Source organism: Prunus persica, chromosome G1, assembly GCF_000346465.2.
Source record: "Prunus persica cultivar Lovell chromosome G1, Prunus_persica_NCBIv2, whole genome shotgun sequence".
NCBI classification, from domain to species: domain Eukaryota; kingdom Viridiplantae; phylum Streptophyta; class Magnoliopsida; order Rosales; family Rosaceae; genus Prunus; species Prunus persica.
The window spans coordinates 26,279,639-26,291,995 of record NC_034009.1 but is presented as its reverse complement, the minus strand read 5'-3'; the positions used below and the strand labels follow the sequence as shown (position 1 = coordinate 26,291,995).

The following is a 12,357-nucleotide window of genomic DNA, read 5'->3' as shown; positions in this document are numbered from 1 at the left end:
CAATCGTAAATTTTTCGAAGTTCAGAATTTTTAAACCCAGATTTCTTCTTCCTCTCGGGAATGTTTCGAACAGCCATTTTTAGACAACCATTTCTCCTCCGTCTGGCCACCAAATCGAGTGCTACAACTTGCAAACTCTTCGCCTCTCTCTCCTCTTCCCATACATACCAATATCCAGCCTTGATTCCAAGCGAATCAACCAGAAAATCGAGCCAAAGTTGAGCCCGAAAACGGGCAGCTTCGAACCCATAAATTTTGGGGTATTTTTCGGCGGATTCCAGCCGCCATAGCTCAGGTAATTGCACCCAAACTACTCTCCTACCTTCCCTTTGTGTTATTCCTTGAAAACACAACGTGAATCCATTCCAATTTCTTTGATTTTGAAACTACATTTTTTTAGGTTTTTCAAGAGACAGAAAGCTTCGTTCGAGGGCTTTAAAGTTTGAATTGATCGTCGAGCCAAGGTATAAAGTTACTCCCCTTGATGTGCTTAATCCGTAGGTGTAATTATTGGCCGACAGTTTGGAGTTTTCCGATCGCCGGAAAGTTGCTCAATGCACCCGCCGGCGGTGGCGGCGCGTGGCAGAGTGTCACCAGGGTGTCAATGTTAGGTTTTTGTCCTAGTGTTCTCCACGTCGTCCTGAACATGACGATATGCTCGGATTTCAACTTGGTTATCGTTTGATCGTCGATCAGATATCTCATATTAGGCGTTATCCGGGTTTGATATATCCAGACCGTTGGATCAACTTCATTTTCAAATATGTTAATCTAGACACCTCGAGGATCGTGTAGAAATTCACAGATCAAGAATCGGAGTCCCGGATACTCCGATTTAATATTTCAAAGATTAAGTTAAACAATAACCATCCGATCGTATAATCGTGAGCAATCCGACCATACGATTCAGACCAGACTTGCAGGACATGGTTATTTAAATGTGAGGAACTTATAGGAACTCTCGGATTGGTAATTGGAGGTCGTGGACCCCACGAGGTCTCGGATTGACCAATATGGAAGTTTATCGTTGAGTGAGTCTCGGGTCTTTTAAGACAGCTCTAACCATCCAAAATGCTTAAGTAGGCATAAGAATGACTTTAAAGTTAGTGCACGCACTTTTAGGAGCCGGGGGTCAGGATTTTAATTAAATACTTATACCGAGCAGTTTTATTAATTAAATATTCATGGTGGTTTAATCAGGCACCCGGGGCTAGGCAGACCCGCAGGAGGGACCTTCAGGAGGTCCAGCTAGCTCGGACTATGAGTGAGTGGACTTTTATTTATAAATGATTTTATGCAAATGAATTTCATTATTTGATCTTGAATAAGTTTTATTGAGTATGGTTTTCCTAGCATGATTTGTTGAAATTAAATATTTTTATTTATATGCTGCCTAGTTGAATATGCTAAAAAGATATGGAAAGTAAAGATTGAGATATATATCAGATAAATGGCAGCAGAGTTCTAGATTTAACAAAAATTCAGTTATTCATCAGATCTTTCAGAAATTTTATATTTTCTTAAGCCGCCTTAGGTACCCAGTTATAGAAACAGGTTGACTTCAGTATATGTTGCCTTCGGATATGACGATGTCCATGGACATCCAGGTTGCCTTCAGTTTTGTCAGCTCGCTTGACATTTGCCTCACGAGTTTTGGGGACGCCGGGACCGTGGGAGCCAGGAATGCGGATCAGGCTGACTATGGTCCCCTGAATCCTGCCAGTTTGTGGCTCGGGTTGACTTTGTGTCATCGAGACCTGCCAGGGGAATTGACAGATTATCAGAAATTGATGGATATCAGGAATTGACATAATTAAAGGGGTACACCTATGTGGTAGTTTTAAATTGATTTCAATGCTTTTGAGAGAGTTTTATTGACCATGAGTATGATTGGCATATACGTATATAAATGTGTGAATGCATTGATTTTAGTACGAATATAATGAAGAGGAAAATTCAGTTTTGCATAACTGTTTTTACAGTGGGGTTAGTATGTTCATATGCTATTTTCTAGACCTTTATTTTTGTCCACTCATATTTTTGAATGTTTTGCGCCCCAAGCAATAGACGTGCACCAGACGCCACCACCGGGCAGATTCCACACTCTGCTCCACTCTTCCTTTTATATAGAATTTTCTTTTGACATCAATTGTTCTGTTGTGTATTCCTGAATTAGTTGCTCTGATGATTTGCCCTAGGACTTTCTGTGTGGCCTGAGGTCGTTTAGTTTATCAGAAATGTTTGGATCTTAAATTGGAAGCATGCTGGCAGTTGGGATATGTATATTTATGCTTTTGACAGGTGAAAATTCTGGGAAATGATCAAATTGCAGGGGAGACTTTGCCGAATTTTCGGTAGAAGTTGAACTTGTAATAAACTTGAATTTTAACTAGAAGGGCAATTTAGTCATTGTGCCCGGCACCCGCCAAGTGTCGGACATGAAAAGGGTTAGGCTCGGATTCCAAAGTGGAATTTGGGTCAGATCCTGTCAAAGAAACTTAGTGCAAAAATTGAATCTTATTGTATTTTAATACGAGCAATATTTCGGGAGATTTAATATAGGATCTCACGTGCATGAATAATTACTCTTAACCATTTTAGCTAGAATTCGTTTGAAAGTTGAAGAAACTCAAACTATCAAAGAGTTATTGTCTCCCCTTTTATTATATGACAAAGTAACTTGCAATTGAAATCAGCCATAAATCATAAAGAAGAGGGGAAGTGGGGGTGGGGGAGGGCATTGATCTCAATTCTCCTCTCACACAGCTAACCATTCATCCAAAAAGGGTCAAATGAGCAAGCTATCCGAAGTTATGATAAAACCATGACAAGGAAAGTGCTCAATATTAAGGTCTCCTGGGAAACTTTGAGAAATCTGGACGTCTACGCTGCATATATGCTGTCTTCCCCTCATTACCTTCCTCAGTGCCATAGAATAAGAGCGTGGCATCTCCAGCAAGTTGCTACATTGGAAATATTGGCCAAGCAGAAGCAGTTAAACGCATGCATATATAAACTACATGATGTATGATAGATAATATAATAGAAGGTACCTGCAGTCCAGCATGACCATCGTCAACTGCATTAAGAGCTGATTTCAGCACTCGAATTGCAGTCGGGCTGTTTCTTAGGATTTCTCTACACCATTTAACCGTTTCTTGCTCCAAACTCTCTAGCTGGATAGTAGTATAAAACAGTGAAAATGCTATCATGTACAGAGTTACAAACTTCGATTGAAAATGAACATGATATTTGCTTTATCTCTTATGAAATAAGGCTAACTTTCCGGGAAGATGCCATGTACATTCAAATTCATAGTACAAAAGACATACACTATCAACAATCAGGTTCCGTCACATTGAGAGTGAACTTACCGGTACAACAGTGTTAACAAGTCCTATTTTCTCAGCTTCAACAGCTGTGTAAAACCTTGTCAGAAACCACATTTCCCGTGCTTTTTTAGGCCCAACCTGATTGACCAAAACCATTCGTTAAAGGAACTCCGCCGCATATCAAGTTAAAGTAATTTGACACAAGTAATTTCAGAACAGAAGTCAACTTCAATGCTTACCAAACGGGACATGATGGAACTCCCATAACCAGCGTCGAAGCTTCCAACCTGCCAAATGTACAAGTTGGGGAGGTTTTATATGCTGTTAGCATGCTGCTCTTACCCATTCTCTAGATTGAAGATGAAAGGACTGATGAAAGATTGATGGTGATCAAAAAGCAAGTATGCCAAGTTCAATCAGTTCCTGTAGCACCCTGACCAAAACTATACTTGTGAAAAACCAGATTTAAGGGACATGATAAAGTGAGTACCTTAGGACCAGTTTGGCCAAAAATAGCATTGTCGGCTGCGATGGTAAGATCACAGACCATGTGCAATATATGCCCTCCCCCAACAGCATAACCTGCCACCTGATAGCCCATTTAATACAAACAAGGGTTAATGATGTAGTTCACTAATTTGGGGTGCTGGCAAAGTTTTCGACAACCAGCAATATTTTTGCTTCACAGCTCCCCAACTGTCCAACAACAACAAAGCCCTAAACTTGCAATGTGGGTTCAAAAGGGCATACCATGGCTATTACTGGTTTCGGAAGACGACGAATCTGGACCTAAACATAGCAAATTGAGATGATTTATATAGCGGAAGAACAAATGCTAGTTCACTGCCTAAACTTAAAAGGTCCAAAATATTTCTTTTACCTGCAAATCTAGAACATTAAGACGACCAAAATCTTCATAATCAGCATAACCATCTTTGCCTCTCAAAGCCTGATCACCCCCACTACAGAATGCCTTGGTTCCCTAAATATATCAAAATTACCAACAAAACAAAGTGCAAAATTGACATATGTGCATCAAATTATTAGCTACATACAGCATAATCAAACCCCAAAAGAAATTATCTCCTTTTACATCCATAATGCATTTCCTTACTTAAGTTTTGACGTGAAGGAGGTACCTTCCCAGTAAGAATGATGACGCCTATGGAACCATCGTCCCTGGCATCGTTAAACGCGCGAATGAGCTCCTTAACTGTCTGAGGCCGGAACGCATTTCTTCTCTCCGGCCTATTAATCGTAATCTACAAACAAAAAACGCGAGATTTAGTGACATATCAAATCTCATAATCTCCATATCAAACTAATCAGTAATTAGTATTAATTAATCAAAACCAACCTGAGGAGCCTGACCTTTGCTATGGCTTCGCCGACGGCCTTCTCGTAGACAATGTCGGTGAAGGCCTCGCAGGAATCGTCACGAACATTTTCCCAAACAATTTGGTGGGTGGAGACTTCGCCGTGAGTCCGGTGGTAGCTGTCGTTCATGGAAGCATTGGATAGAGAAATTGAGATGCAGTTGGGAGGTGAATGGACAGGTCTGAGATGGTTAGCGATGGAGGCCACTCTCCTAGTCATGGTGGTCATGAGGTCCTTCTCTGAACTTTCAGCCATTGATGGAAAACTGAGAAAAGATCACACTTTGGAATTGGAGCTGTTCTTGAGTAAAGTTCAGGACTTGGAGACTAGGGAGAGGTTGAAGATGAGCCTTTTGGATTGGATAAAGAAGATAAGGCGCGAACACCAGAACGGTGCGTTTTGGATGTTGTTCACTAAACCTGGTAGAGGATGCGGCGTCGTTTTGGTGCTCCACGACCTAAAATTGGAACCAATTGCAATTTGCAAGCAGGGTGTGTGCATTCAGATTTCAGAAATCGGAATCCCAGGAAAAGACGAAAACGGTACGTTTTCAAACTTCATGTGAAAATTTTGTTCGGATCATGTGGTGAAACAAATTGTAAACTTGCGTTGATGGGTTTCTGATGCTTCCATTGTGCTAATTATAAAATTAAATGAATCAATAACTTTGTTGCTTTCTTAATTGCTGCTTTAGATTAGATTTCAGTCCCTAATTTGTTAAAGCTTAAATCTTTAGAATGAATTTTCTTTTGGGTTTCTTCTTTCTTAGTTTACAGCTATTATGGTGCTTATTGAATTTGCTTGCTTTTTGAGCTGTAGGCAATTCATGCAAGTTCTGTATTTTTTATTTTTTGATGAAAATGTCATACATGATTTATATAGAAATTGTTCCAGAACACGCCTTCCTCCTCGTATGTTCTCTTGTAATCACAATGGGAAATAAATGTAAGCCTCTTATAAAGAAGAATTCCTGTAAACTAGGACTGCCAAATTATACACACTATAGAGCAAACAAACTGATGGTGTGAAAGGGGTCAGGAAATCATGCCGACCACACAAAGCGAATGCACCATCATCATCTTATATAAATATATATATATATATATACTTAGTACTAAAATGATCTCAACATACATCATGATCTGAATTCACTCGGTTGCTTGATGGCTTGCCAATTTGTAAGCAAGCAATGGGTGGGACAGTTGGGGTTCTTAACTCTCCGAACGTCTGCCAGCAGAAGGGTTCATACATGTGATACTGCTCTTGCACTGGCTTCAGCTCTATGCCATTTAGTGTTACGTCTACACAGGGTAGGCTGTCACTACAGGCAAAGTGTACAGGTTTTACGGTGTATGTCCCTCTTATTCTCTCATAGGTGATCCCCGATAGAGCCACAGCGGAAGTTTGGTTTTTGCATTGGCTTTTGTCACAATAGAATTGATCAATCACAATAGGAAGTTGAACTTCAGAAACTTGAATGTTTGAGAACAGCACTCCCTGAACAGAGCCTGATCCACCCTGCAGATTTAGAATTGAATCAGATATATGTAAAATAAAAAGGTAAATTGTCAAGCATTAGTAACTAATTTGAGGTGTTGGAAGAACCAATATTTAGTTCATGAAGAACACAATGCTTTAAGAGTCGACTGACTCATTTTTAGCATTGGGATCTAGCTGGAGGTGCATGGATTACTGAGATTGTAACATTTGATTATTTTATTCTTGGTAGAAATCTAACAGTATCTCCGTTTTCTTCTTTCTCTTAAGACTATTTTGAATTCTGAAAACCTTTATGTAGAAGAGAGTTCTATGTTTGAAATGTGAAAGTCTAAAATGACTCATAATCAGGAGGTTTTAAAACCCCTTTAAATTTTTATTGACTTGTATGTTTAGTTCCTGAATGAGGCATTCAACAAGCCATGAAGGGTTTAAATCTTGGCTCTGCTTAAAAATAGAAGTGTTGTACTTGGCTATGGATGCTATTTTGTTACCATATTCTGGACCAGTCTTATTTCATTACTTGGTAAGTTCCAAAATCATGTAGGAATTGCAGATGGTATCCATACCTGCCATGTCTTGACTCTGACACCATTCATCGTGTTGTGCATGATGATGTCTCGAACGGTGATGTTTGAGACACAGGCTTTGGTGTTATCTCTTCCTAAACTTCCGATGCTGATTCCATGCCCAGGTCCACAATTCACATTGTGTACGTACACATCTGAGCACCCCGTTTGTATGGAAATACAGTCATCTCCTGCACAAATAATTTAGAATGAAAGAGCCTTTAGCTTAGTTATACTTGACGAGTAAACCTGTCTTATGATCATCATTTTTATCCATGTTATACTAATTGACTTTGCCTTCAGTTTGGTGCCTATTTCATGTGTTGTCTGCAACGTTTATGTGCAAATTTCAGTTTATAGTTAGGTTTATACGAATGATCAATATTACTGCTCAAAAGTGTGATGTGAAGTGCTATACTTGAAACATGTGAATTTCTTTTCTCTTCTTTGTTGTATGTGGTCCATTATTTAAGCTGAACTCGACAGAAGGGCAGGGGAATTTGGTAGTAGTTTTAACATCTGATGAAGACAAAATATTGATTTGAGGCTCAGGGGTACTACAGAACAAGAGTTGTCAGTGGGGTTTGAAACCTAATCCTACATTGGATAGCGCGCTGATGTTTTAAGGGTGTGAAATGCATCATCATATAATAGGTTGGGTATAATTCTTGGAATGTAGTAGATTGCCTGTTGCCATGTGTCAAACTCCTAGTGGTAAGGGATTGTTGATAGATGCCAACCAATGCATAAGGCTGCAGGCGGGATAAGATTGAACATGAAATTTCTCAAATCATCTACTAGCAAACACCATAATTCTGCAGGTTTTACTTATGTATTTAACGTATCAAGATCTAATTAACAAAGTATTTATAAGAGTCCGATACATTGCACTGCCGAGACTAGATATTATAGAGTAAGGATTGTAGTTACCGCAAGCAAGATTGGTGGTGTGGATGAGCACTTGTTTGGAGTTTTGCAGGTGAATTCCATCTGTGTTGGGGCTGTTGCCAGGGGACGAGACGCTCATGTCATGGACCAACACTCCCGCGCAGTTGTCAAACTTGAGGTGGCATTGGGGACTATTCTGAATTGTTATCCCCGTGACTGTCACATTAAAACTTCCATAAAACCTCAGTGCCTGGGAAAAATCCACAAAAAAAATACAACAATCATGTTACTGAAGCTGCATGGTCAAGACTCAAAGATCATATCAGCTTCAAGTTTCTGACACCCAAGTGGTCCTTACCGTGGGTTTGATGCTTGGCATTTTCCCACTCAGCTCGCTTCTTATCTGCCGCAGAATTTGAGCCACAGAATGATGATCAGTTTTAAGATGGATGATCAAAGAGATTTAATGCATAAATTAGAATGGACAATCTTAAGTTTAGTTTTAGTACCGGCATTGGCGGGTGTTGTTGGGCTGTGCTGTTTAGTGGCACAATGAGCTTGAAATCATCATCTATAGGGTCTCCATAGGGAGTGTCCTGCCACCAAGATGAGCCTCTTCCATCAATTAAACCCTTCCCCTGAACTGTTATTCCTCTCAGCTTTGTAAATTCAAGCCACTGCAGCAGACCTTTACCCCAGGATTTGGAGTCTGTTGGAGCTACGATTGTGCCATCCAACTGAGAAATTAATAATTCGCCTCATCAGTCTTAACGGAAATGATAATTAAATAAATGCTAACAGCAGTCGTCCACACAGGGTGGAGTCATTAATCATTTTTACCTGAAATAGGATGTTTGGTTGGCAGTATGGGCCAGAGAAGGAGATGGGCCCCACAAGGAACTTGTATGCGGCTGGAACAATGATCTGTGATGCCTCAACTTTACAAGCAGCAGCCCACGCAGCTTGGAAAGCCTGCGCGTTTCACCATAGCAAAAATATCTTCGTTATACTATGTAACAATGAGTAACTTTAAAAACAAAGAAAATACGATTTTTATTATTATTACTAGCTTCTCTGCACGCGCTTCCGCACCTGCGAGAGGCTTTTTTTTTTTTAAACTTTAAATTTATTTTAGAATTAAAAAAGATAATGGGTAGTTGTGGTCTATAAAAATAGAATTCATTATCTAATTATTCTTTTTATTTTTATTTTTTTAATATGAAAAGTGTGAATTTACCATATTATCCTCATTTAATTAATAATTTCAATTCTTAATGTTTGCATTATCCAAGGGTATTTTCTGGTATTTTGAATGTTTCACCATTCTCTATCTTTTACTTTATATATATAGATTTAAATCTTTCTTATTAAGAAGAACGATAATATATTAAATTCACATTTAAATTCAAAATTTTTCTTAAAAAATACAATTATTCTAAACTACTACATCAAAGCATAACTGTATACAACAATTTTTGGAATCATCTTTCGTGACCCCAACTGCCGTAACGAGAATATAAATTTATTTAGTGGGCCCAAGGGCCCCACCCAGTTTGGCCTGTTCTGTTGTCTCTGCTCTTTAACCTCTTCTGGTGTGCTCACCTATAAGTTTTGTACACCTTACATTTTCTCCTATCACTACTAAAGTTAAAAACAAAATTAGTCGGTTGTTCAAGAAATGCTCTCCCATTAATTAATGATTAATGAAACCAATAAAAATTAATTAAATTGACCACAATGCTTCTTAACGATAATTTGGGCAAAATGACCATCTAACCCGACGCATGTCGTTTATAGTTATCAACCCAAAACAGTCACGTGCAACTGACCCAAAAGGCATAAAGTTTACCAAAATAACTATTTGTTTCTCTCAATGATTAAGTGGCTGCTTTTTCCATTACTACCTGTCAAGTACCTCACTCACAGAGTCACAGATAGATATCCTTCTACATGTTGGAATTTCTAGTCGTTTTCATGGACATGATGAGCTCAAAAGAGCAACATTTTCAATTAGCCCTTGATCATGATTAATTAGTTCTTAATTAAGAAACAGATAAAAAATTATGATGAGAGACAGAGCACATATGAATTAACAAACCTTTGTGTCGTCGGTACTTCCATCTCCTTTAGCACCAAAATCCAGCACATTGAAAGAGGAGGAGCCTTTATGTGGTGTGCTTGGTGGAGTGTCATCTCTTGGCTTTGGGAGCTGAGGTGGAGATGGTGCCTTGTTATGAGAGGGAGATGGCGCCTTGTTATGAGATGGAGATGGCGCCTTGTTATGAGATGGGGACTTGGGTTTTGATCCACTGATACCACCACTATTGTGGTGACTACTGCCGCCGCCGTGACTGCCTTTTCCTTTTTTCTTTGAAACAGAAGAAGCAGAGGCAGCTCTGCTCTGCCTCCAATGCCTGCCTCTTCTGGCCATGCAAGCTTCAAAATTAGATGACCAAACCAGAAGGGCAATTAAAAGCATGAATGTGAGGCTTCTGAAGCTAAACTCGCTCATTTTAGCGTAATGTGGATAGAAATGAGAGAGAGAGAGAGAGAGGCAGAGGTGTGTGTGAAGGCCTGCTTTAGTTTTAGATAGCTAAAAGATGTGGTGGCTGTGTTTATATAGAACTTGAGCAGTATGAGATTACTGTTATGCAGACAGAAAAGACAAACTTAAGCTAGCTAGGGAAAACGCATAATTTTGATAATGCTAGGAATTTATTAATTTCATTCTCATTTCATCCTCTGCTTCTCTTTTATTAATTACCATGTTTTCTTTTTTGTGAATTATAGTTGGTATGAAATTATAGTTGGAATTTGTTTTGCCTCGCAACCAGGGCCCATCTCATGCCACATGCCAATATTGCAGCTGTTTGTTGCAACTCTCTCATTCAATTGCTTATATGCGAACACTTTGTGCTGTGCTAATCTTATTTAATTAGTCCTAATAACCAACTATATGGCAAGCTAAACATACCAATCTCAAATGGATGTTATTTTGTGTAGATTTTCTTTGTAAGGCCTCCAATACGGTCATCTGCAATGTTTTCTTTTTTGACGAAACGATATTCTAAATTATTTTAATATATAGATAGAAGAATCGAACTCGAATATAAAAGGATAAATAAACTGCATTAGCGGACTGATCTAACCCAGAACTCAAATTTTAATGTTGTTTAAACAACTGCAGCGTCTGCAATGTTTTTATTTTCTAGCTTTTAGCTGCTTAAGCAGTAATAAATTATTTTAAGCTAGCAGGGGGATGTAAAAGCCAAAGGACACACGTGAGTGGGTCTAGGTGGCAAGGCCCGGCACTGATTATAACAGCACTTTATGGTCACATGCAACGTTCACGGGCTACTCTTTCTTTGTACTTTGTCTTCTTGACCCGCACCCATGGCTGCAAATGAACTTGCTGCAATTTCCTCCCAATTTTTTTCTTTTTTCTTTCATTTAATTATTGCTTATTTGAGCTTGCTTGCTGGCGGAAATAAACAAATTAAATCTTTCTTTTCTCATAAGAAGATGAGATTTGTCTTATAGTTCTAGGGCTTGAGTTAAAAGTGTTGGATTGGGTGTTTGCACTACTCTTTTGCCATATTTTTACGATATCTTTATATTATCACTCTTTTCTATGAATATTGTAATTTGTATGCGGGTTTATATAATATTAAACCATGCTAAACTTATGCATACTATTATTTCTTCTTTCATTCGAACGTTATTACGTGCGGATATTATTGTAGATAAAGAAAAAAGTAGGGAGAAATAGTAGAAAATAGACGTCTGCATATGAAAAAATCAGTTATTGTATGAGTGACTCCAAAACAAATTATGATGATGTAAAAACTGAAATTAAATGTATTAATCAGGGTTTAAATAAGATAATCTCTAAAAAGAAAACCCCATGCGCACATGGTTTTGCCTTTCCTGCTTATACGGAATTCTGAGGGCATAACAAAAATAGTACAAAGCATCCAAAGGAGAGTACAACAACTGTTAATAATTTAATTTAATTTGTCCAAAAAAAAAATTTGGGAAAACATTTCTTTCTTTCAACTCACATGTTCAATATTTTGCGATTTGCTTTGGCTTTTGGAAGACAGATAATAATAGATTACTTCACATAAAATAGCAAGAAAGAATGGCTTACAGCGTGCGGAAAATTTGGCGTTACTTCTATTTATAAAAACTAACAAATAAACAGTGCAGTAACAGCATCGATCATCTTCGATATTTGATCAGATTCTTTGTGCATGATGGAAATCTCTGGAATATTTATTGCCATGTGTAAACAACTAAAACTAGGCCTTCCCCTATTTTCTTCTTCCCTGTTTATTTTTTCAAATTCTTACTTGATATGTTTCATGTTACATATGTTACGCTACTTTCTTACTATGCTCGTGTCTGTTCGGTCTGTTTTACCTCTATTTAGGCCTCCCAAAATTCTAAGAAAGCGGCGGGAATATAGTTGGAATATTTACGGATAGTTTCCGTTGAATTAAGTTGGATGTGTCTCATATGATTCATCAAATAGAGCTAGGTAGCTAAAGCTTGAAGAAAACATTAGGCCATGAACGTCCCCATCGCTATTACTTTATATTTCTATGGCTATGAATCTACATAAATGCCAGAGCTGCGAAGCTATGGCATGCACACCTCAATTTCATCACCCACAACCCAACCCTTCCAACCCC

The 12,357-nt window shown here is 38.5% G+C and overlaps 2 protein-coding genes across 2 annotated transcripts; both read right to left on the bottom strand.

The window, feature by feature from the left end:
* Positions 2,636 to 5,158, bottom strand: LOC18793800 (1,4-dihydroxy-2-naphthoyl-CoA synthase, peroxisomal). Its single transcript, XM_007222497.2, has 9 exons — positions 4,704 to 5,158; positions 4,472 to 4,594; positions 4,213 to 4,314; positions 4,083 to 4,121; positions 3,823 to 3,921; positions 3,572 to 3,619; positions 3,375 to 3,470; positions 3,054 to 3,176; positions 2,636 to 2,963 (listed from the first exon to the last, which is right to left on the bottom strand). Exons 1-9 carry the CDS (start codon positions 4,962 to 4,964, stop codon positions 2,847 to 2,849), a joined length of 1,008 nt encoding a protein of 335 aa, XP_007222559.1. The 5' UTR covers positions 4,965 to 5,158; the 3' UTR covers positions 2,636 to 2,846.
* Positions 5,536 to 10,259, bottom strand: LOC18788187 (polygalacturonase At1g48100). The gene is made up of 7 exons (XM_007227397.2): positions 9,762 to 10,259; positions 8,504 to 8,635; positions 8,173 to 8,400; positions 8,022 to 8,066; positions 7,706 to 7,913; positions 6,776 to 6,966; positions 5,536 to 6,227 (listed from the first exon to the last, which is right to left on the bottom strand). The coding sequence occupies exons 1-7, from the start codon at positions 10,173 to 10,175 to the stop codon at positions 5,835 to 5,837; spliced, it is 1,611 nt and encodes a 536-aa protein (XP_007227459.1). The 5' UTR covers positions 10,176 to 10,259; the 3' UTR covers positions 5,536 to 5,834.

What these genes read in the sequence shown, in the direction of transcription:
- LOC18788187 (XM_007227397.2), bottom strand. Translation starts at nt 10,175, where the DNA reads ATGAGCGAGTTTAGCTTCAGAAGCCTCACATTCATGCTTTTAATTGCC. An exon ending in GAAGTACCGACGACACAAAG is followed by an intron (nt 8,636 to 9,761) that starts GTTTGTTAATTC and finishes TGAAACGCGCAG; the next exon opens with GCTTTCCAAGCTGCGTGGGC. An exon ending in AACCAAACATCCTATTTCAG is followed by an intron (nt 8,401 to 8,503) that starts GTAAAAATGATT and finishes TTAATTTCTCAG; the next exon opens with TTGGATGGCACAATCGTAGC.
- LOC18793800 (XM_007222497.2), bottom strand. Translation starts at nt 4,964, where the DNA reads ATGGCTGAAAGTTCAGAGAAGGACCTCATGACCACCATGACTAGGAGA. An exon ending in GTTCCATCATGTCCCGTTTG is followed by an intron (nt 3,471 to 3,571) that starts GTAAGCATTGAA and finishes TTGGTCAATCAG; the next exon opens with GTTGGGCCTAAAAAAGCACG. An exon ending in ATGGTCATGCTGGACTGCAG is followed by an intron (nt 2,964 to 3,053) that starts GTACCTTCTATT and finishes TTTCCAATGTAG; the next exon opens with CAACTTGCTGGAGATGCCAC.